The sequence below is a fragment of the Uranotaenia lowii genome, chromosome 3 (assembly GCF_029784155.1).
Source record: "Uranotaenia lowii strain MFRU-FL chromosome 3, ASM2978415v1, whole genome shotgun sequence".
NCBI lineage: Eukaryota > Metazoa > Arthropoda > Insecta > Diptera > Culicidae > Uranotaenia > Uranotaenia lowii.
This window is the reverse complement of record NC_073693.1, coordinates 320541998-320567758: the sequence shown is the minus strand read 5'-3', so window position 1 is coordinate 320567758 and position 25761 is coordinate 320541998. Positions and strand designations below refer to the sequence as shown.

Genomic DNA, 25761 nt, shown 5'->3' with positions numbered 1-25761 from the left:
ATTGTATCCTTTATAAGCAACAAAGTACTCCTGCAACTAGTAAAAGCAGTAGCCCTCGTCATGAGAAGATATCAGAAATTGCTCTTATTTTTGATGATCTTTACACTCTGACGAATGATATAAGCTGGATGACGTTAACAGAGGTAAGTTCATTTTCATCAAATCAACACGTCAGCTTAAAACTGTCCAAAATTTTGTCCAACAGGCCATCATCTACTGCATAATAGTTGTAATGTATGGAATCGAAACACTCTTTGCCGCCTATCGAGTAATCTTAACAGGAAAATTTGAGTCATTCGTGAGCAGTGGAATGCACATGATTTGGTGGACCGAGTACTGTTTGGGTCTTTTGACGGTTCTGGTTTCTTCTCATTTGGTCAAACATGAAGCCCTCGATACTCAGGAGCTGTTGGCTGCTGCTATGGTTTCTGAGAAGGATGAATTGGTTCGGAAAAAAGTAAGAGTTCTCCTATAAGATCAAGATGAAGTTAAGCAACAGCAAAGTTTAATCTTTTTGCAGATGGCAGCATTGGTAATGCAAATACGTCATAACACCCCAAGGATTACATCGTGGCTGTTTTCACTCAATCTGACGGTTTTTTATGAGGTAAAATTTAAATTAAACATTGAGCGCTCTTAGCTAATTTGAAAATAAATTTTCTTCCAGATGCTGGGAAGCGTATTTACTTTTCTCTTCATCATGATTCAGTTTGATAATTGAGGACAATAACTTAAAATTGAAAATAGTTTAAACCTAAGTACAATTATCTTGATAAAAAGGAAAATAAATAAAAACTAAGAAATTTGGTGTAAATAAAAGGTTTCAACATTTATTTCGGCGGTTGATAATAATGTGTCTGAACGAAGGGCATTTTCGCCACATGACTGTGATAGAACTTGTCTCGAACCTTAAATGAAACTTCCGTTCCGATCTTTTTTGAAACTTCCCGGATGTAGCCCATGGCGATGTTCTGTTGCAAACATGGACTCGGGCAACCACTGGTTACTTCACCGATTTTATGTTGCTCGTTGTCGTAGATCTCTACATGATGCCGGGCAGGAGCAGATCCAGCTACCATCTTGAATCCGACTCTCCTTCTCGTAACACCGTTTTTGATCTGCTTCAGAATCACATCCGATCCCGGGAAGTTATTCTCTGCCCGTCGTTGTTTTGCCACCAACCAAAGTAAAGCAGCTTCCACTGGAGTTGTAGACTCATCAATATCATTCCCATACAAACACAGACCGGCTTCCATTCGCAGCGAATCTCGAGCTCCCAAGCCAGCTAGCTTTAGGTTCCCTATTTTAGGATCCAGCAAAGCGGAAGCAACTTCTGAAACCTTGGCAGATGGAATGGACACCTCTACTCCATCTTCTCCGGTGTATCCGCATCGAGTTATGCGGCATCCCTCAACTCCGGCAATCGTATCGGTTGTTGTGTTCATGAAGTACAGCTGATCGAGGTTTTTAGTGCAAAGTTTTTTCAGAACTGATACAGCTTGGGGTCCCTGAATGGCCAACAACGACTGTTCATCACTTGGCAGGAATTCTACCGAGACATCCTTTCCTTGGGCACGGAAGGCGGCCTGAAATATTGGAAAAAATACTATGAATTTCGGTATCCTTCAAAGTATATGCAGAAAGCATGGGTCTTGACAAATTCAATCAACATAAATAGGCACTTTCATGAATCAAAGTTCTGCGAAATATTTCAAATGCATATTAACATAATTAAGATTCATATTTTTTACTAACTTCGCCCATGTGTGCGTTGCAACACTCTCATTTAGGAAAAACTACAATCACATCGTGAGTAAAGTTCGCTTCAGTGAATTCTTTGCTTTTTTTCCTGAAACTGTACATAACTTTAAATTTCTTGATTGAGAGCGCAATCACAACGATGAACAATGTTTTTTACGTTTTCATGTATAAACTCTATAAACTAATTTTTCAAGTTTCTATTTACATATCCCAGTTATTCGGTTAAATTCTATAAACGTTCCGCTATTGAGCCTTCCTTATTCTGATACCTGATAAGGTACGATACAAATTATCAAATTTCCTTTCTCCTTTTGAGGAAGTATTTTGAATAACAACTTTGACTTTGAACGACTTTAAGAAATTTTTAAACATCAAAAAGTGAATCATTTGTAACTCCCATTAAAGACCTCAATAGCTAGTCGCTGACCGTGGCCTAGAAGATAGCGTTCAAGTATTCTAATCTAGAGGTCATGAGATTGAGTCTTTGTCACGAGCCATGACTCACGGCATACATAGTACACTTTCTATGGGCTGGTGGTTTTAGCATTTGTAAGATGTTAGCCATCTTATCATTGAAAGATGGTCACTTCAGTGTTAAGCAAAATTAGATCTCTCTATTTGCTTTGTTGGTTTGCTGACCAGCCAGACCCCAAAACAAGAAAATAGATCTTATTTTTGTTTAGTACAGACATCATTTCTATTAACCATTTTGTTCAAAAACATCCACAAACTCTCAGTAGAATAAATTTCGAAGCTACACACCAAAAATTTTTGAAAATTAATCGTGACAGAAACGCTTAAGAACCTAGATTATATTTGATCTATTTCGAGAATGATCTAATTTTACATCTTTTAACACCTATATCACACGCACACATCTCAAAACAGTGAAAATTATACCTTCAACTCAAATTTATGTCTTTCATGTTGTAAAATTATGTTCGTTAGAACGCAATTCGAGAGTAAAAAAGATGAGTGTGTAGAAATATTCGAATTTGTTTTGTTTTGTTTCGTTCGTGATCATATGGTGAATTCGGTTCCTAGGAAAAATCAAAAAATTGTTCGGAATCAGTGATTCGACAGTGTTTAACAACATGGCCAATTTAAAAAGCTACGACCGGTGTGCTGAGCGGCGAAAAAACTTACTGCCGACGGGCTGGAATGGCTGGACCACTCAACCAGAAAACGCTACCAGTCGGAGGAATCAAAATTCTCGGCATAAGTTGCCACCGAAAGTTGTCTGTTTGCTGCATTTACCGTTATTCCTGTTGAAGACTACAAGGTTTGTTTTTGAATTTTCATCTCGTCTAAAATATTTGAATAGTATGTTTTAAGGAACACCCGATCAGTTAATGGAAGCTCACCGCGCTTCCGTGACAAGTTGCCTCAGGAAACGCGAAACGTTTAGGATTCAAATGGTCCTCTAAACCGCCCAGTCCAGCACGAGCCACGGAAATAGATATGTGAGTATATAATTTTTAAGCCCTCCAAAGTCCAAACCTTACAAACTATATGCTGATCATTATCATAATCAGCACGAAGAGGTATTCATGTGTGTGGTTATCGATTCAATTTGTCCGATAAAAGGTTGTTCCATGAGGAAATTACCGAGGCAAGTCTGGTGTTTCTGCACAAATCGGAGTGGATTGGTTGGCAATCCTCATACAGCAGAGAATTTCCTTTTTATAATTTCAATAATTAAACACACATTTTTCAATGTTTGTTTTAGATTTACCATTTTAACCATGGGGTCATCCAGAGCAGCTGCCGCGACAGACCCAAATTAGATTTAGAACCAAATAAAGAAATTTTTTTTTGGAATATATTGGAACGACTTGTGTCTGCAACAGATAATTATTCGGTTAGTACGTGAACATATAAATCTATATTACTTTTAGCTCTTATATTTTTTCCTAATAAAACAAATACGTTCTATTTCCAGGTAATTCAGTCGAAAACTGTTCACTGCAAGACATTCCTCTGATATTGGAATTACGTTATGTGGATACAGCTTTGCTTGGTTGCAATACAAGTTTCTATCGCAAATTGAACATCACAAAGGGAGTATATGTTATGGCCGGTGAATGAGGTACGTGTATTTTAATTCCCCACCCATTAGGAATCTATTTTAAAAAGAGCGCCAACATCAGTGTTTTAAGTTAGTCGTTTTCGATGTATGGCGGCTTCAAAAACTTAAGAAAAATATTTGTTTTTATTTTCTTGAGAATTGAATATTGTTCAGATTACATAGTACATTCAAAATGAAGGCATTAGGAAACACTTGTTCACACAATTGATAATTCAATTTGTTTACATTCGGCGTATTCACTCTTTTTAAAGTTCGGTGTCGAGTCAGTTGTTTAAGATATTCCCAAAAGCCATAATACGATAGGGGGTCTTCTAGCATTATATTACAAACACCACAAAACTGTTTTTCTTAAACATGTTTTTCTTGTAATAAGGCATAACTACAAATTCTCTTTTTAGAAAAGCACATACCGATAAAGCTAAGTGGCGGAGGAATGACTGACTTATCTCATATAAATGATAATTGCTGCTATATCTGTAATTCGCAGACTTCAACACTGATGATTGACCAGCGGAATCTAGTCGGAAGCTAAACAATTTGGGCACACAAAGGAACCCTTTTTTTAATAGTAATAAGTAGTAATAATAGTTTTTTTGAGTTAATTACTCTACGAAGTTTTATGTGTCGTGGTGTTCTTAAAAATTTTCAATACAGCTTTGTTAAGAAGGGTGTAGCCAAAATAACCGCAGCAACTCGACATGTGATTACCGCCAAAAATTTTAAGAAAGCGAATTATTTATTTTAAAAACATTTTCCAACTGAATTATTCAACTAAAATATTCGTAATTATTACATTTGGACATTATTGAATTTGGGCACTAAACAACATTGAAATTTATGCGACCATTGTATTTTAATTTGTTCTTTCAAAGGGAAACATTCTAGTAGATTTTTTTTTAATCGGCGCATACAAGTATATTTTCAGCATTGCAATGTAATGAAATTGAGTGTTGCATTTAAGTATCGTACTGTGCGTTCTGAATTTCGTATTATATAAGTGGAAAATTAATTCTCAATTTTTATTCAATTTGTTGTAAAGACTGAAAGGTAGTTATAGCACAGAGAACAGACGTACAAGCTATTTCACGAAACTTGTGTAAAATTTCCAACGAACATTTTAACAAATTTTTCCTTTTTAGCTTAGTCACCAGATGTCTCCAAATACACCAAAGAGAGCTGTGAAAATTTGATTTGTAACTTTTGAACGGCGCAATAGATGGCACTGTTTCAAGTCAATTATCAACGTATTTTTTGGGTGTCAGCATTTGAAATTTTACACACTTTTTTAAAGATTTTTTGTTCGAGCTTGTACGTCTGTTCTCTGTGGTTATATGTTGTATATTCAGACAGAAATTGTATATTCATCAATAAGAAAATGTCATAAAAATAAAAATCTATGAGGCTGAATATGAATGATATCTTTATTTCTCTAAATGATTCCATCAATTTATGTCTTGAAAATTTATGGCTCAAACTTTTATGGCTGTATAATTTTATGTCGGAAGCAGTGTGATTTTATGTGAAACGCGATGTTTTTATTGTGTGCATCAGAAATGACATAAATTTACATCAATAATAATCTAATTATTTGTCTCTCATTATTTATGGCTTCAAGCGTTTCTGTTTTTTCTAGTGTAATTCTATGTCAAAAGTGATGCTTCAGTTTTGTGCATCCAATTTGACATAAAATTACACCAAAAAATTAATAGTGTGTAGGGATGGCCACCCGATTGGTTTGTGCCATTTGGATCAACAGAAAATTACTGTTTTGTACTCTCTTTTTAGTTTGGGTAATTTTTCTGAAAATGCATTTGTCCTCCTGTCTCATTTTAAGCATGGATTCTTACAGGTTCTCGCCAAAATAGTCGTTTTAATCATTAACTATCACATTACCGTTGATCTGCATAAAAGTTTTTGCCTTCGCCCTCTTTAGACATCTCATCACCATATTCACCATGCCTATCAAATTCACCATATTCACCAAGGCCGTAGGAAGAACCGACTCATGGGGGGGGTTTTGGTGACTGACTTTTATTTATGAGTTTTGCTCAACAAGGCACGCGTAGAAAAATTAGAATTTAACTATATGATTTTTTAGAGTACTTTAACAATTATAGTTTCCGTATTAAATCGTGATTTTAGAAAACTGGTCCTATACCTAAAAGGCGAGCCAATTTTTTTAAATGAATCCTCATTACAAGTTAAAATCTTTGAATTATTTAAGGGTGTGGTTGATCAAACTAATTTGATTTCAGCTTAAAATAAGTTTTTTAGGAAAACCTTCAATTTCTTTTGAAAAAATTTATTATATGCTCAAATCAAACAAGCCCAATCTTCCCATTTCCTTGAAAATTGAAAGATTTCAGCCATGGATGAAAATAAATCAAATTTTCAAAAATAAAAGTAAGAGATAAAAATATTTCGGATCAAATTTGCTTGATGTAAACTTGACCAAATTTATGATTTTGGTTTGAAATGTGGCTTTAAAAAACAGAAATATTTATATCAATAACAATTTAAACAAATTAATTTAAACCAAGCAGCGAAAATTATAATAAATTATTAGAAATTGAATTATTATAAAAATAAATAAATAACTAAATGTTAAGCAATTCACCGAGAATTTATAGAATTTTGTGCAGATTTTTTAGGCGAAGATCTAGTTCTCTCTAAACTTAGAGTTTTTTTTTCTAAAACAAAGTTAGAAAATTCTTCTTTATTTTGTCATTTTTAAGCTTAATTTAGTGTACATACTTGTTTTGAATAAATAATTTAAATCTGAAAATTGAATTGACGAACAAATTTTAAAGGTCATGATCTTTTGAATTCCTTAACAAATTTTTTTGTTGATTGTATATCTCATTCACAAGTTGATTTTTTTTTAAATTTTGAATCTGAAATCTGAATCTGGATTCTTAACCTGAATTTAAAAAGGCAAATTTGAATCTAATTCCGAACTTCTATGCAATTTCTTAAATGTACAAAAAAAAAATTCCGTATTTATTCCAGATCAGAATTTTAAATGATGAATTTTTATTTTTAATTTTGGATCGCCATTTTGAAGCTTTAAAAGTTTGAATTTTGTGTTACCCGAGGTTTCACTAATCTGACTAACTCGGATAAGCGGGGTTCTACTGCATTTATTTTGAACCAAGAACAGAGAACTTGGAACTGCTTTTGTTTCTTTTCCATTTTATTAGAATCAAGAAAAATTAAAAAAAACCCTATTTTAACTTGTCAGTACAACCATAAAACTATAGGCAGATCATACAATTGGTTAAAGAACTGGAAACTTGAATATTAAACAAATATTTCCTTCTTTTCATATCGGGAACCTATTACGAAAATATTGAAAATGCATGAAAACTTGACTCAAATTTAATATGAAATTCAAAAACCAATTTGAACCGTGATTTTAAAGCAGCCTTTCTTTTACTATTTCTTATGATTATTCCAACTGAAAATTAAGAATCCTGAAGTGAACACGAAAGTAGAAATTCGATTGTGGTTTTGAGAATAAAAAAATATTACCAGAACCTTCTAAATGGGTTCAATTTAATTTAAAATTTAATATTCAGACTTGAATTTCTATGAGCGAGTGAGAAAATTTTGAAAAACTGTAGCAGAATTTTGAACTTGGGATGGGTTTTTGAGGTTTTGGGATTAGTTTTTAGTCTAGATTGTTACTCTTACATAATCTTACACTATTATCAAAATTCTATTATGAATTTAAAATTTTGGATGTAGAGTAGAATACCTCGCTTCGTTTTCTGGACCCTCATGGGGGGGGTTTAACCCCCAAAACCCCCCCCGTTCCTACGGCCATGATATTCACCATATCCAAAGTCACTACAGTAACCCTTACAAGGCACGCGATTTGTTTTTTTTTTTTGCGAAATCTAGAAAGTAGCATACTAAAAGCCTTTTCGTTTACTCTCCACTGGCACGGGAGCACACTTTTTCTTCATAAACAATCAAAATCGTCACCCGGGACGATGCATATAATTTATATGCGTCTTCCCGGCAACGATATTTTTGTTTATGATGTTTGCCACTACCTCCTATATTCCAATGGACCATTTTTTTTTTTTTTTCCTTGTAGGGGAGAGCCCACTGCGACCAGTAGCTGATCTATTGTGGTATTTACCCCGCGTTACTATATGCTTTCAGGTTCACCTGCACTATTGATTGGAGTGACAGTTGATTGCTGACTAAGCATTTTATCCCAATCGGGTATAATATCAAAGATGTATGATATAACCTTCTTAGGGCTGATATGCAACCATATGTCTTGTGCGCTTATTAACTTTGCCCCAAGTACTCGCTCTCTCCTATTTAGGAGGGCGCAGCAGTTGCATAGAAGATGCTCTGCAGTTTCTTTTTCGAACCCGCAGAACCGACAGTCATCGTTTTGAATTATGTTTATCCTTTTGAGATGCTGTTTTGTTGGACAATGTCCGGTCAAGAGACCTATGTAAGTACTTAACTCGTGCTTACTCAAATTCAACATGTTTTTGGAGAGTCGTGCGCTTGGATCAATGAATCTTTTTGCCTGAGTTGCTCCCTCCGCTGTTTTCCAGTTGGAAACAATAGTGGTGCTTTCCCAGTTCTTGAGCTCCATAGTCAAGGCACTTCTCGATACTCCGCAGAAAGGTTCAGGTCCAATCAACAGTCCCTGAGATCCTTCCCTAGCTAGTTGGTCTGCTTCTTCGTTCTGGACCATTCAAATATTACTTAACGCGTTCAGTGGGGGGAGGGGAGGTGGGTTTTCAGTTTGTTACGGTTTGTAAATTTTTAATAGAAAATCTGAAAAAAAAAAAAAAGTGTAACGTAGGGGGGTGGGGAGGTTTAAAATGACCGAATATTGCGTTACGTAATATTTGAACGTCCCCTTAAACATGCTCCGCCTGGAGAAAAAAAATACCTACATCAGCATATTTTTTCCCGTTGATTTATGTTCATCAGTGGGGTTTTCATCAAATTTGCTTCTGGAATAAATTTAACTATATAGCTTTTTCACGCCAATTGTGCCATCCAAATCATGATCATGCTGAATTTCTTGAAACTTTTCCATGAATTATCAGAGTTTTATAAAAAAAAATCCCTTAGTTTGAATGGAGGCCCCCAAGGCCGGATTAAGCCATCAAGAAGTCCGGGACAGTTTTTTTTAATATGCAAACTAATCGAAAATGAAAACTCTCAAAAGAGCAGTTAATTTAAAAATTCAATTCGTTATTTATTGAATGACTCTATCAGCAACTTAAATTTTCTAGATAAGAAGCAAAAAAAATCTTAAATATTTAAATATTCTTATTTCATTGCTTAGAGCTTGGTACGTGCTTCATTGAAGGCAGGATTAATATTATGAAACTGGACATTCAAAAGGAATCATTCAACATGCAACACACGACTGGACCCCATCAAAGTTGACAAATTAACTGCTCAATGAAACGCCAGGACAAGCAAGCTTTCACTAACTCACGAAGGAGATATAGAATAAGGAAAATAAACGCATCACTCACACACTGAACAGGTATCAAGTTACTAATAGACTGTGGCATACCACACAAATATCTCCCTCGTTACAATTTCTGAGAAGTAACATTAAAATTTCAGACTTAAAATCCAGAATTTATAAAAAACGAAAAGAAGTAAATTCACATTCTATGAAAATCGGGTATAAGGGTTCAAGAGTAAAATACGAACCCTGAAATAAGATTTTATACAGAAACACAATTCAGTGTTTCAAATCAATATTTGAGAAAAAAATAAATGCAATTCATATATAAACTTGTGAAACAAAGCTTCAATCAAAATCAAAGAAGGAATTTCTATTTTTTTTTTTTTTCAAAATATAGGACTTTTTTTTAATTTCATATTCTTAAACACAAAAAAAAACAAAAATCTCACGTTCCCAAAATTTAAAAAAAACCATGAAACTTAAAAAAACAAAACACGACTTGAAAATATCAATCAATTGAGACTCTTTTAAGACAATTAGATAATTTTAAATTGGAAAATGATTTCCCTAAACCCTAATATTAATACTTCAGTAAGAAAATTGAAGAAAACTTGAGTTGGATAAGTTTCAAATTGAATTTCTTATCTAAGATAGAAATTGGAATGATAGTTTGGAGAGAATTATTTTCAAATTTATTTTCACAAATTTCAGATCAAAATGCTAGCAATAATTATTTATTCTCATACTTATGCTTATAGAGTGATCATTCCTGATTGCCTCGTATAATAAATTTATTTTCAATTGATTTTCAGATTTTCTCTTCAAATTCTTGATATATTTTTAAATTTGACTAATTCCCAGCATTTGCTCATATATTGTTCGGATAAAATTCAGGAATATTATATTGTTAAGTCTTCAAATAAATTTCGGCAAACATGAATAGTAAATTTCACAAAAATAATTGTAAAGAATAAACTTTTAAGCAATCTACTTTTCATTGTGCAAAACTTTCGAACTTATTTTAAATGGGACATGTTTCCCAGCTAACATGAAATCGTAATAGAAATGAGAATCCAAATCGAATATTTAGACATTTTCAATAACCATCGTAAACAAGTTGGTATTGAGTGATTTTCTATCATTCATTTACGACAAGCTTTGCCCAAAAAAAGTTGAATCGGATAGCAGTTTAGTCAATTCGTAAATATGTCTCCAAATAATTGAGAATATGCTAATTCTATATTTACGGTTTGAGTGAACTGATTTACGATAAATAGGCGATCCTTCCTTCTTTCTTCCTTTGACCGGTTCGTGAACAGAAAATCTTACATATAGAGCTATAGCGCGAATCATTTCAACTGATGAGATGGCTACGTGGTAAGATACCAGACAGACAACTCGGAGGCTGGAGTTCAAATCTCGGTCGGGGAAATTTTTTTTTTCGTTTTATTCAAATCACTTCAAATCGTATATTTTGCTTTTTGTGGTGAAATCGAACCGTTAAAATCTTGTCATTGTAGATATATCGCCTCCAATTTTATAGCTATATGCTATTTTGGTAAGTTTAATACAATCTTTTCATCTGGTATATTCGTTTCAATAATTCTGTTGCTCCTGCGATATACCCTCTTAAATGTTTGCTGGGTTTGCTTTGTTTAACATATACTGTGCTGCAAGTCTTCATTCAGAAACTGATAATAAGGTACTGTAATTTATTCAAATCTCATCAAGAGTTACTACCCCCTTTGCTCAAACCTCGAGAAAACTAATATTAAGTAATTCCAGTTGCCGTTAAAGCCTTACCATTTTTTATTACTGTTGAGAAAATATTTCATAATCAAAACATAATGCTTCATTCGCTGGGAACTTCTGAAATACATTCTTCATTCAATAAATAAATAAGAAAACGTTATATTTATTGTTTATTGTTGGCAGACATTAAAGATGTTCCAGATTTTTTTGAGCATACACGGGTTTTCCGTTTTTTTTTCTGAATTTATAAACAGGAAAAAAATTGAATACTCCAGTTTGGCTAAACTGTTTGAGCTAGCTTTACCGAAAATTGATTTTTTTCAATGTTTGGAAAACGATTTCAACGTTGATTAAATTTGAAGTATTATTCCCCACCCCACAAAACTATTCGAAATATTTTTTCAAGGGGCCCTTTGCTGTTATGGTTTACGTTTGAATTTAGTTTTTCTAGTTTCTTTTTCCTTTCCTAGATCTCTTGGTTTGATTGAAGTTATGTATTTTTTTTAATTCGGGAGAGGGATTCATTGCTTTCCTTTAATTCGGCCTTGGACTTCAAACTTCGCAGGAACAAATTCCGGCCCCGAAAACTTTTCCACGCAAATATTGCCGCCAATATGATCAGTACTTTCCGAGCCAATGGGTGACATATATAAAATCTGGAAAGTTATTCTTTTATAAAAATGATTGAAATTTTGGTGGCGAAATAATCAAAAGGAAAACAAAAGGTATTCAATTTCATTGAAGTTGATCTATATATTTAAAAAAAACTTAAGAAAGTTCAAATGAAATTCATATAAGCCATTGCTATTAACGTTAAATTTTCTTAAATTTTTCTCATGTTTCAAGTCAACATCATCAAGAAAATAAGCAAAAAAAAAAAGAATGGAATAAACTTTATTCAATATAGCTTATTTTAACTGAAATACAAAGTAATGACATTTTTTTCAAGAGCACTCAAAACTCAAAATATTCTGTTATGTTAAAACGTTTATTTTCTGATCTGTATGAATGAAATAAGAGATAAATTAAATTATACGCTTGAATTTGAACATAACACTTTCGCAATTTTATAAAATGATTTTGATGTAGGATTTTTCTAAAAATTTCAAAGCATAAAAATTGTGTAAAAAAGTGTTAAGCAGGACTTTCAAAATTATAAACGATGAATAAAATAACTGAATTATTAACAAACCGTAAAAAGAGACTGAAAAATTATTTGAATATAAACATTGATTAAATATTCATATATTTTTCGTTAACATAAATAGGCTTGTGGGAGTTCCTCTTCAGCCTCGAGCGAGGTCGGTCGCTTTTTGTAATCGGTCCTCGCAAGCCAAAGGCTATAGCATTTTTTCGAACTAGAACGGTGTGAAGTGAGAAAGCGGTGCGATGAGTCCATCGCCGGGTGAACCCCTAGATAGGACTATACCAGAATGGATGGATCCCCATAACTTGAATGGACGCTTACAATACATCACATTGAAAGCAGCAGACGGCTACAATCTTCCGCAAAACCCTTTTATCATCGGGAGATCTGTGGAAAAAACGGGAAAAATTGAAGGATTCTACGAGACGAAGAACAACTGGTATGTCATCAAATCAAGAAACAAAAAACAGATTAGCGAACTGGAAAAGTTGACAAATTTGACCGATGGTACGCCGATCGTTATCGGACGCCATCCGAGTTTGAACCAGCGAAAATGTGTAGTTACATGTCGGGAAGTGGACCAAATGAACGAGAAAGATCTTCTTACTGAGTTGTCGTCGCAAAATGTAATCGACGTACGAAGGATCACAAAAAAAACTCCCAGTTCAGTTGTTGGAACTTCCACATTGATTTTGACCATAAACGGGACGGTAATACCGGAGTTTTTTAACTTTGGATTCCTCCGAGTTCGGACTAGATTATATTATCCGTTGCCATTGCTTTGCAGAAATTGCTTAAAGTACGGGCACACCAAAAAAAAGTGCGAGAGTCCCCTCTCGTGCACCAAATGCAGTTCTTCAAATCACGACAGTCAATCCTGTAAGAATCATCCGTTTTGCGGAAACTGCCAGAAAGAAGGTCACTCTCCGATTAATAGATCATGTCCAATCTGGATTGCCGAAACTACAGCAATTAAAATCAGTACCGAACGTAATATGCCGATTGCAGCTGCCCGTAAATTGATTCAACAAACCAGCAGCCCAACATCATTCGCCAATGTAGTCAAGGTCGACAAAAACCAACCGAGTTCAGTAGACAATAGACAAGCGCCACCACTAACCGAAACCAAACAGAAGGAAGAAAAAACACAGCAGCAGCAGCCAACACAACAGAAGCGTACTAATCAACCAACTACTCACCTCAAACCAGCCTCTCCTCCTCGGAAACGGATTACTCCTCAACCCTCACCGGCACAATCATCGGATGAGGCAGATGACCGCGGAAACGCAAAAGGATCCCCCAGTACCCTACCAAGGGAACAGTTAATTTTAAAATCCCCCATTCCTTCCCAACGCTCTCTTCCCTCTCCTTACCCCTTCCAACCTCCCCCTAGTCTTAAGAAAACCCCTGACCCTCGGCCCACTAAAACTTATACCAAAAAGTAAATGGCCTAATAAACTTTAATTATAAAAAAAAAAAAATAGGCTTGTGAGTTTATTCTGTACCAATTATCAATTTGTGTAAACAAACTTGATTGAATAAAGAGAAGATTCAATAATCTTCAAAATCAAATCTACAAAAAATTTAAAATGTTCATCTAAACTCATAAGCAGATTTTAAATCGTATTTTACGCTTCCAAAATCATTTCATGACAATTTTAATAACACTAGCTCGAAAATTTAGTTTTGGACGCGTGTTTACAACACAGATTTTATTGTTTTATTCGGCAAATAAAGTGAAAAATTTGGTCAAAATCCGGAATTCTTTCAATTAAATCCGGGCAACTTGGCCACATCAGACTTTTCTTTACCCTTTTATGCATAGTGTTGTTTTGAAGCAAAACGAATAAAAATCCAAATATCTCGGAAACGCTTGGATATTATTAAGTGTTGTATCGACAAAAGTTATCTTGAAATAAAAAAAAAAGTCCATGGTGTTATTATTATGATATTTTAATATATGAGTGAATTATTCGTCAAAGTATGCGAAAAAATTACAATTTGTTTTTTAAGTGATGTATGGAAAATTGCTATTATTACTTAACATTTTCAAATACTAACAAATTTTAAAAGCTAAATCAATTACAAACACCTTCTTGCACCCAACTAACAAGGTTTGGAAGAAATTCGCAAAATTGAATTGAACAGAATCAAGAATTATTCTTCAAATTTAATGGACCATAACTTTCACAATACTCAAAATAACGACTTCAAACCAATTCCAGTTGTGCTTTATGAATTAAAAATTATTACTTCACTGAATCAATATATGCTATTCTCATTATTAAAAAGTCATGCATTATAGGGTTAAATTATGTTCTAAATAACCTGGCTAGTACGGACAAAACCCGGATCTGCAAACTTACTATAAAAGTGTAGAAAATTATCGATAAACCATAAATTTTCATGAAAGAATTTGTTCCCTATCGATAAATAAAATGTATCGTTAACCATCTACAACTTTGTCTAGCCTAAGGTTACCAGATTGCCCGGTTTCATCCGGGTTTTCTCTGATATTTAATACAAAATTTGAGAACAGGCTGGCCCAGCGCGGCTCACGGTGTTCATTAAAAAATGCCTGGATTTCTCCCGGATTCATTCATTTTATATGACGAATCAATCAAAATAAAACAAATTGTGTTGTAAATTTTTTTTAATGCCCCCAAAACGAAATTTTTTGAACAAGTTAATCTTGAAAGGTTTCTTGGAAGCTTCAAACACGATTTTAAATCTTTCGATGAGTTTTGATTAAAAAATTTTGGAATCAATTTTTTTCTTGATGTTTGTTGAGTTATTTCTGGGTTTTGACCAAATATGCCCGGATATTTTGTCGTCAATTATGGAATCAAATGCCCAGATTTTGCCAAAATTTGTATCAAATAGCCCTGATTTCTCCGGCCTGGATAAGTACTAAAAAATTCTGGCAACCCTAGTCTAGCCTCTTCGTGTAACTTTTCAATAGCCATTTTTGGGAAGTTCATATGTCTAAAGCAGTTAAAAGTGTTTGCATTCATGCTAGCGAACTTGTCAATCTCAATCAAAAAAGGTACTCCGGGTTAGGTGGGAACGATGGCTTTTAAAACAATACTGTGCACTATTTTTTGAAACTTTTGATGCAGAATAATAAATTTACTTGTAATCTATCCAAACATTGTAAAAGAGAAACGATTCCGACAATAGCGGATGTCTACAACGACTTTTTGTTGATTTTGTTTTTTTTTTTATCTACGATGTCGAGTTGATGTGCATATTTTTTCAATTACAAATATCTCGTAAACTAGCTAGCTCTTGATAAAAAAAAACTCTACTTTGAAACAATCTTTATATTCGAAAAAACCAGTTGGGAAAAGAAACGACGGTAAAAAATGAATAATAAAAGATTATTTACAAAAAAAAACTAAAATTTTGTCTCCATACTCTACCTGGGTGTGCGAACGGCTTTATTTAAACTTAATGTTTACACATTTTTTAAATTTTTTTCCCCTCCATCGAATACAATTAAGCTCTATTAAGCATTTGGGTCATGAAAATTTGGGTACTTATTTGTTCTGGAATAAATAGGGGAGAGTGGGGTAACGTGGTCCATGGAGAAACGTGGGCCACTCTGAACGTCTCAGATGTGTGTTGAGATAAAAAATTCAATCCAACTGTCATCGTCGTCGCTTTGCGTAGGCATATTTTCTATATGTTTTGACTTAAGTACGCATCATATGCTTTTTTAATTTACCAACCTTAAACAAGTTTTAAAAAAAATTACTAACTTAATTAAACAAGCCTTCGCTTATTGCCTAACCTCAAGTTCAAATAAAAAATATGCTTATACGCTTATGATCTTAGTTTTGCCAAGTTCTTTCCCGTAAAAAAAGGTATTTTTGATGTAACATAACATAATAACATAATAAGTCACACAACGCAACAAATTTGCAAATCATAGCTTGTGAAGAATCATGGGTCACATTTTAATACCCTGTGCCACCTAATATTATGTTTTTATACACATTCAGAACTTAAAATAAGTTTCCCCTATCTGTAAAGTTTTCTTCTGCCAAATAAAGAGTTATGAAAAATATTTTGCCCATCCTTTCTAAGAAACTTTGCCAAAAGGTTCGCGAGACAGGTTTTTGAATCTATTTGAACCTCCACAGCTCTCTTTTTAATTTCATCATCAGAAGTTGCTTTAAAATAACGAAATGAATTATGAAATTACTGTTTTGGGTCAACTCAAAAACGTTGCATGTTATTTTGTCAATTTGGATTTAGTGGCCCACGGTTTTCCACCATTTTTTAAAATTACAAAAATATTGCTTTTTTTAAAACAGTCAAAACTAGGAGAAAACGACTTATTAAAAATAAAAAAAACTGCTTAATGATTCTTTCAAAATGTAGAAAATCATACCATTTTTTAATTTCATTTTATCTTTTATAATAAAGAAGTTATGGAACATATAAAAAAGTGGCCTATGATTCCCCACTCTCCCATATATATTTTCAATCAAATCGTATCTCGCCTGTTGCAACATAAATTACACACAATAATCATTGAAAGATGCCTGGCTAATAGTACCATGAACTTTTTTCAAAATTTCGGACAGTTCGACCATTAAAGTATTGTATTCAACCAAAAAAACACTAATTTGTTAAACATTTTTTGAAAAATCAAAGGGAAAATCTACCGTCCTCATTAACCCCATAAAGCGGGGTAAGTGAAGACACCAGAAGTCCATAACAATTTACGTGATAACTTTGCTTGCTTCGCGTCTATTAAGCTCATCTCTTCAGCGTTTGTAAACAATATGTTCTGTACTGTAGAATCATTATTCTGCATTTTAAAAGTAATTATATTTATCTAGATCTTTGCTCATAGAGAAAATGAAAAATTCTAAAGGGATTACGATCTATGGACCACAAAACAGTTATTTTTCGAAACATTGGAAATTTTCAGATTTTTGTGTTAAACTACCAAAGAAGCAAAACGAACCTTTTTCAGAAGATAGGAAAAAATCTTCTGGAGTAAGCCTGTTTTCGAAGTAAATAAATGGGCCTTCGCTAAATATTTGCAGTTTGAACAGTGCCAAAAGCGATTTATACTTGTGGTTTTTTTTTTTCATTTTATTCCATGTTTCAGTAAATCGCGATGTACTTGATTCACTTCAATGATTTACAATATTTTCATTCCTCTTCGTTGATTTTTGGCAGTCAATGAATTAAGTCTGGTATTCGAAGTCGCACGGATAAACTTTTCAAGCGAGCTACGATAATTCTTTCAAATATACTTTTTATCAAACACAAATTTCCTTTGAAGTTCAAGGATGAAGGTATTAGCTGGCAAATGCATTGTAAAATAACGAATCGATATCGAAAATTAAAATGGTAATTTCTACGTATACCGTCTTAAAAAAGGCAAATTTTAATATTTTCCCAGTTCCATTGTTCTTAGATTATCAATTTAAATTTTTTTATTACAATTCGTTTATTTGAAACGGCTCAAACAAATTAGTTTAACGGAGCCGGGAGACCATTGTTTTAATTAACATAGCTTTTTTCACATGGCTTTTTTCACAATGTTGTCTATTTTTCTTCTTTAAGGATTCAAGTATTGAGTTCACCGTTCATTATTCAAAACTACGATAGACAAAAAAGAAAAAGAAAAAAGAAGAAAGGGATACTTAAACGCGGAGATCGATAGATTTAAGAAAAAGGTATAATTCGAACATATAGTCTAGGTCTACCACAGCCAACACATCCCTTACTGGAACATTAGGTGGTTTACCTCGGGCCCGAAGGGAATCAATCAAATTCGCTCTGGCGATAAGATGGTCCTCACACGACCAAACAATATGCTCGATGTCATGGTAACCCTGGCCACAACGACACAAATTGCTGCTAGCAAGATTCACACGATAGAGTGACGCGTCCAAAGCACAATGATTGGACATGAGACGGGAAAATGTTTTAATAAAATCACGACTCAGGTCCAATCTATTGAACCATGGTTTAAGGCTTACCCTTGGGGTAATCGAGTGAAACCACCGACCCAACTCATCCTCGTTCCATTTGCGCTGCCAGTTGACGAGTGCATTTTTACGGACCAAAAAGTAAAATTCGCTGAAGGCGATTTGACGCTGATAAATAACACCTTCAACTGCACCCACCTTTGCTAACGAGTCGGCCTTCTCGTTGCCCACTATTGAGCAATGCGACGGCACCCAAACAAAGGTGATGGAAAAGAAGAGTCTAGATAAAGTACTCAGTGATTCCCGGATTTTCTCAAGGAAGTACGGCGAGTATTTTCCGAGCCTTAATGAGCGAATAGCCTGAACAGAATTTAAATTTTTTTTTCGTAGTTAGTTAAAAAATCGATCTAGATTCCAATCAAAGTAGCCAATACTTACAACGGCCGCTGACATGTTAGCCATATCCACATCCTTTCGGGAAGCATTCGAAACCACGTACAAAGTATCCGCCGAAACCCGATTCACAATCAAATCATCCAGAATACCTCCCTGGCTATTGGTAAATACCGTCAACGATCCGGTTCCATCCTTCAGGCTCTTGATGTCAGCCGTACAAATCGATTCAAAGCAACTGATTACATCCCTGCCTGTTGATTTCAGTGGCCGCGTTTTGAAAATACAAAAACGAGAGTGCGAGATAGAAAAAAGAATTAAAACACTATCACCAATCATCGGGAACAAGCAACGTTCGCTTATCAACAAACCTCGCAAATACGTCTGCAGCATGTGCGACACGTCGAAGATCGATCCGTACTCTCGGGTGTAGAGATGAGACTTAATGATGCTCAGGTCGCTGTACTGAACTGGCAACCAGTAACCGGCAAAATCGACCAACTTTCCACCGTGCGATTTGTGGAACTCGTATAGGGCTGTCTTGCTAGGTTCCTGATTTGAAGCGGCGGCGGCCAATCGAATCGATCCCGTCGATATCGATCGTTGTTGACTGGTGGCCAGGTTCCCCCGAAAAGATACTCTTGATAATATCCGGAACATGATATCGATTACTGACCGAACTTCTTTGAGATAACAAAAACAAATAAACAACACAAGACGAGTGAAGATGTGAACACTCTCACTTTCGATTAACAACTGGCAGAACACCCGAAGGGAATTGGTCGAATTCACTCCAACAAGTGAGATTAAATCGGAGTACACTTATCTCTCGAAATTTGTTTTTCAAGTCCGACAGTTGGGTGAGGTAGTAATTTCAGATTGACATAGGTTGATCGACGAGGTCATCTTTTAGTGCTGATCACCCTCGACACTCATCCCAGAAAAGGCCTTGAATAGTGTATTTGGAATTCAAACTAGGCAGCTCGGAAGCTTACATGAATTTAGAGGATCTATTCTCAAAAGGACGAATTTTTTTTAACAATGTTGCAAAACCTCTTAGGAAGTTGAAAAATTTCACAAGATGTGAACAACAACAAAAAAATTAAAATAAGGCCGAAACAAATATGACATTTTCTTTTGACAAAAATGACAAAAATGACAAAAATGACAAAAATGACAAAAATGACAAAAATGACAAAAATAACAAAAATGACAAAAATGACAAAAATGACAAAAATGACAAAAATGACAAAAATTACAAAAATGACAAAAATGACAAAAATGACAAAAATGACAAAAATGACAAAAATGACAAAAATGACAAAAATGACAAAAATGACAAAAATGACAAAAATGACAAAAATGACAAAAATGACAAAAATGACAAAAATGACAAAAATTACAAAAATTACAAAAATTACAAAAATGACAAAAATGACAAAAATGACAAAAATGACAAAACTGACAAAAATGACAAAAATGACAAAAATGACAAAAACGATGAAAATGACAAAAATGACAAAAATGACAAAAATGACGAAAATGACAAAAATGACAAAAATGACAAAAATGACAAAAATGACAAAAATGACAAAAATGACAAAAATGACAAAAATGACAAAAATGACAAAAATGACAAAAATGACAAAAATGACAAAAATGACAAAAATGACAAAAATGACAAAAATGACAAAAATGACAAAATTGACAAAAATGACAAAAATGACAAAAATGACAAAAATGACAAAAATGACAAAAATGACAAAAATGACAAAAGTGACAAAAATGACAAAAGTAACAAAAATGACAAAAATGACAAAAATTACAAAAATGACAAAAATGACAAAAATGACAAAAATGACAAAAATGACAAAAATGACAAAAATGACAAAAATGACAAAAATGACAAAAATGACAAAAATGACAAAAATGACAAAAATGACAAAAATGACAAAAATGACAAAAATGACAAAAATGACAAAAATGACAAAAATGACAAAAATGACAAAAATGACAAAAATGACAAAAATGACAAAAATGACAAAAATGACAAAAATGACAAAAATGACAAAAATGACAAAAATGATAAAATTTACAAAAAAATTACAAAAAAATTACAAAAATGACAAAATTAACAAAAATGTCAAAAATTACAAAAATGCCAAAAATTAAAAAAAAAAATACAAAAATGACACTCAGTACCGAGATCAAAATTTAACCCTTGCCATCAGTGGACCTGCGATTACCGTTCTCACCAAACGTTAATGATTACAAAACGATGGTTACTTTGTTTTTTTATATCTTATGATTTATTATATTATATTATATAATATTACTAGCAGACCCGGTAAACTTCGTCTTACCATGTTAAACTTGGCGTCTATTTCCATTTTTTCTTCGCTGTTTAACTTCAAAAAAGCATCAAATCTTGAGTTGTTAATCGTCTCGCTTTCTTGGACATGTCCTAGTTTTTTCCCATATCCAACTTTTCCGTTTGCTCGAATTGTCCCGCTTAATTATATCGGAATCAAATCTAAGAAATTTAACTCAATTCTACGGATCTTTTCATAAATTATCAAAAAATTTGCTTCAATCAATCTTACATGCATCTTACATGAATACTTTTCATTTACATTTCTTTGATTCGGATGCTTTGAATATTGCCGAATTGGTATCAGGTATCAGCTTCCCGTTGCAATTTCGATTTTTTCAGCACTCAAAGTAACCATCAAACTTGGCAAGCCTTATGCTAAAAGAAATCTACTCTTTGTAACTTGTTCCATAAATAACATATGTTGATTATATCTATGTTTCAATTATTGTATACCATTTAGTTAACGTAGTCCGCTTTGCTCAAGATCACTTTAAGGTTGAAACTGAAATAAAAATGTTTTCATTTATTGGAATATATTGCATATAAAACTTTATAGAAGAAGAATTTTGAATATCGGGACATTTTTTGGAGTATTTGCCCAATATTATGCCTAGCGCAGCACTTTTAGCTCCCGACAGCTTTGGATGGTACATTTTTTAGAACTGAAGAAATAAAAAAAATAAGAGAAGATATTTTACAAACCATTTTCAAGCAGCTTCTGTTCACTATCCTCACCCTTGGAAGCAGTGGTTATTAATATCCATATTTTCATCAAAACCACGTCAAAAAGAAGCTCGCCCTTTTTTTATTTGTCGGAGCAAAAATTGCAAATTTAATTCCATAAAATATTAACTCAATAAATCAAGTTTTCTTGATTTATTGGTTTAATGTTCAAAGGAATTTAATTTGGTTTTGAAAGGAGAAAAAATATGTTTAACTTTTTTGTTATTAACAGTATTGAAGGTGATTTACGATTTCATTTAAGATTATGTGATATTTTCAAGATTCAATAACATTTAATTGGAATGCAGGTTTTAAAAAATTAAATACATAAAAAGAACTAATCTGTTAAGGCTACGATAATTTCATCTGTTCATTCTATTTTCTAGAAATTTTCATGTGAATTTACCTCGAAACCTTTAAAATTTAAGTGTCTTTCTTTATTATATATTGTTATTTTTATTGAAGAAACATCGGGGCAAGTGCAAATGGATATAATCACAGTTTAACTATCATATTCTTTCAAAAAGAAAATGATAGACTTTAAAATGAATTTAATACTTGTTCCTGTTTACCACCCTTCATTGATATATCTGCAGTTATTCTCCAGAATAAAATAATTCTTGGTACATACATAAATTTTTCCAAACCATGTTTAACCAAAGGACCTTCATTTACGAAGATATTTATTAATTGTTGAATATCCGCTTCAGATTTAACACTCGGGATACCCTTTCTGACTATTTTAGAGAAAAATTGGTAGGTATATGTTTCATGGCTAAATAGCGCGATGCCACATGTTTCACCGTGTGAAATGACAGGAGTTAATATTATTTTCAACACTTTCAGGTCCTCATAAACACTTATCAAAAAAAATTCTGCTTCTGCAATCAAAATAATTATGCTTCTGGAATATCAATCACAAAAAAAAATTTCAACAAAAACGCGAATCTAAAGTCTTTTCTATGTAGCCAAAATATGTTAAACAAAAACACACGTTTATGTTAAGTACATACTTGAATTCTGTGTAAACAAACAGGGAACCTATAAACAGTTTTTCGGTGAAAGATTTTAAAAAAGTTGAGTTTATTTAGTCAGATTTTTTTATTTGGGCCCAACCATTTATAAATTAAGAAATCATGCATACATTTTTTGTAAATGTTGAAGGTTTGCACTTCTTTGCATTCGGCCTTTAAATAAACATCAATCCTATATAATCTATTTTGAAGGACAGACTCTTGTTCAGTTCATGTGTCATGTGTTCATGTTCATTTTCAACGGATTTTGTATATGTTCTGTTAATTTAAAGGCGCTTGATACAACTTCAGTAAAGCACATTTGTACATGTTCGAAAAATGTTTCTAGGCGTATTGTATTATAAACCAAATCTATCGACTTTTCTTTTTTCAAATGTCCGTAAAGGGTCATACCATTATTTCATATGCATCAGTACTAAATTTATATTTTGCAGACAAAAATTCCTTCTTTAAATAACACGAATTAAAGTTTAATTTTTTCAAATCGTTTAAATGGTTTTGAATTGATCGGCAAAATATCAATTTGGGTCACATCTAGGCGTCATTCATTACTATGTGCTGTAAAAATGATCTAGGAATCAAGAAGAAAAAAACACATCTAGGCTTCATGTGGCCACCACATGCATTGAAATTATGCTTGGTTGAAAAATGCGCGCCCAAATATTCCAACTAATCACAATCAGTATGCTATGCCATGGTTACTACCCTCTTTCGACGTTTGCTCGCGACGCCTCGACCATAGAGACGAAAAACAAACCGCCCAGCCGGCGCCCAAAGGAAAAAAAAATCTCGAAAAATGGAAGCCATGACTTTTATTTCATTCAAAAAACTACAAATTTAATTATTACAGACAATTGATGCGACTTTGTGTTGTTTTTATTCGATATAAACCGATTCGCATGGCTACAGAATATTCTAAAAATAATTTCATTCGAATCGTTTCGGCCATTCCGGAGGAGTAGTACTACAAACACCGTTACAAGAGAATTTTATATAATAGATATTATTGTGTCGCCAGTCCAGCGCTGTAAAATCAGTTGAGCGACAATGGATTTTTCTCAGAGTAGGTAAGTTAAACCTAACGTCGGAAGTAGTGCGCTGGAATCGTACGGTGACCCGCCATCCAGCGCACTACTTCCGACGTTAGGTTTAACTTACCTACTCCGAGAAAAATCCATTGTCGCTCAACTGATTTTACAGTTTTTCCCTGTAACGACAATATATTTATAAAATCGAGCTATAGATTGACAGTTTTATCCTTTTTTGATGCCGAACAAAACCTTTCCCAGTATGATGCATTTCCCAAGTAACAATTTAAGCTTTATTATGGTCAGCAAACATCGTTTGGACTTTGTTTTTTTATATTCTTAAAAGCTAAAGTGCATTTAAAAACATCATGCTCTAAAATTTTGGTCATCAAACTTTTATAAAGCTATTAGCAAACATGTTAGAAATTTTTGTTATTTTTTATTCTGTGAGTTCTTGGAGTTTTTTTTTATTTTTTTCCAGCAACCATGATGATTTATGAATGATGAACGATAATTGCATTATTGAGATATGATCTGGTAAAATTAATAGAGAAAAAATACCAATGGCCCAATCTCAATTCTGAACTCAATTTCAACATTTTAAGAAGTTTTAATGCACGAGCGATTGTATGCTGCCATAAAACCTTTTATATCAGAGTCTCAGTGAAAATTTACAACAAACTTTTATACGCTGAACCAGGCCCGTGCGAAGGACTCGTCCATGGGAGGGTTTTTGAAATTCAATTTTAGCTAAAAATAATAACAATACCAAATTACACAATACCGAAGGAAATTGATTTCTAACATCATTTCCTTACTCATTATTGTTACATGAACTCAAAAAATAATAAATTTTAGTTTTGAAATGATTCAATCTTTTTAAAATAAATCACAATGAAAGTTTTAAATTAATTATGTTTTCGCTCAGTCATTGAATTTTTTTCAAAATGATGTTCCTTACTCTGAACTTGAAATTGCCATCAAAATAATTTCTCAGCAGTCTTGTTTTCAAATTTGAAATATGTAAATATTTCCAAAACACAAATTCAAAAATAAATCTTAATTCGAATAATGTCCAATAAATTAATGTCAGATCAGGAAAAAAAATAACCATGATTGATTGTTAGGAAAATGATAATAATTGATATTTATTACTCATCTTAATTTACATTTCTTTTCTTCATTTTCAACTCAAGAGTTGATGTATTTTGAATATGAATAAAAATTAATCGCGATTTGAAATGTGAATTTTGTATTAAGAAAATAAATAAAAGGTTTATGTTTTAAAACACTTAAATTCAGAATTGAAAAACATAGACAAACTTTTTAAAAATATTTATAAAATTTCAATAGCTTAACTTTAAAATTCGGTTAATTTATTTAAAAATTGGGGAAAAAACTGTAATATGGAATTCGGTAAACTGATTTGAAAATTGAAACAGAATATTAAGATGAAAAAGATCAGTTCAAAAAGGATTTTTTTTTTCAATAAATACGTCTTATCATTATTAAGCTTATTTAAGAAATTTATTCGATAACTCAAGGGAGAAGCATTTCGGTGCTTATATTTAAATGATTAATTTGGTAGATTTCAGCGACCTTAACTCGATTTTTTTTGTTAAATTTGAACTATTACATTTTGTTTTAAAATGTTTCAGATTTAAGTGAAATCAATCATTGATAACTGATTGACTATTAAACCTACATTTAAGAAAAAATCTGGTTCTGATGTCTTTAATAATACTTCATTCAATTAAGGAATAATATTTTGAAGACGATGATGATGATGATGATGATGCATGATTTTAAAAAATAAAATTCGACAGTTTTTGAAAACGTAGAACGACATCATTAGAAGTATTTTAGACATTGCTGCATAAAGCTTAAACAACTTGGTTTAAATATCGGTAAAAATTCGTTAAATGGGAAAAGTAAACAAATAGAACTCTTAATTGCTTAAAGTTTTAAGAAAATTGTTTAGTCATTTAAAACATTTATTTCAAAATGTTTTTTTTGTTGTTTTCAAGTTTTGTCAAAAATAAGTT

The 25761-nt window shown here is 32.9% G+C and overlaps 1 protein-coding gene across 1 annotated transcript; it reads right to left on the bottom strand.

Annotated features, from left to right (window-relative positions):
• Positions 1–814: 814 nt before the first annotated feature.
• Positions 815–19373, bottom strand: LOC129755596 (aminomethyltransferase, mitochondrial-like). Its single transcript, XM_055752168.1, has 3 exons — positions 18929–19373; positions 18603–18811; positions 815–1586 (listed from the first exon to the last, which is right to left on the bottom strand). Exons 1-3 carry the CDS (start codon positions 19215–19217, stop codon positions 831–833), a joined length of 1254 nt encoding a protein of 417 aa, XP_055608143.1. The 5' UTR covers positions 19218–19373; the 3' UTR covers positions 815–830.
• Positions 19374–25761: the final 6388 nt, after the last annotated feature.

Coding starts and splice junctions, on each gene's coding strand:
- LOC129755596 (XM_055752168.1), bottom strand. CDS start 19,217: ATGTTCCGGATATTATCAAGAGTATCTTTTCGGGGGAACCTGGCCACC. Junction 18,812..18,928: donor GCTGCAGACGTATTTGCGAG/GTTTGTTGATAA, acceptor TGAAATCAACAG/GCAGGGATGTAATCAGTTGC. Junction 1,587..18,602: donor CTAACATGTCAGCGGCCGTT/GTAAGTATTGGC, acceptor CCAATATTTCAG/GCCGCCTTCCGTGCCCAAGG.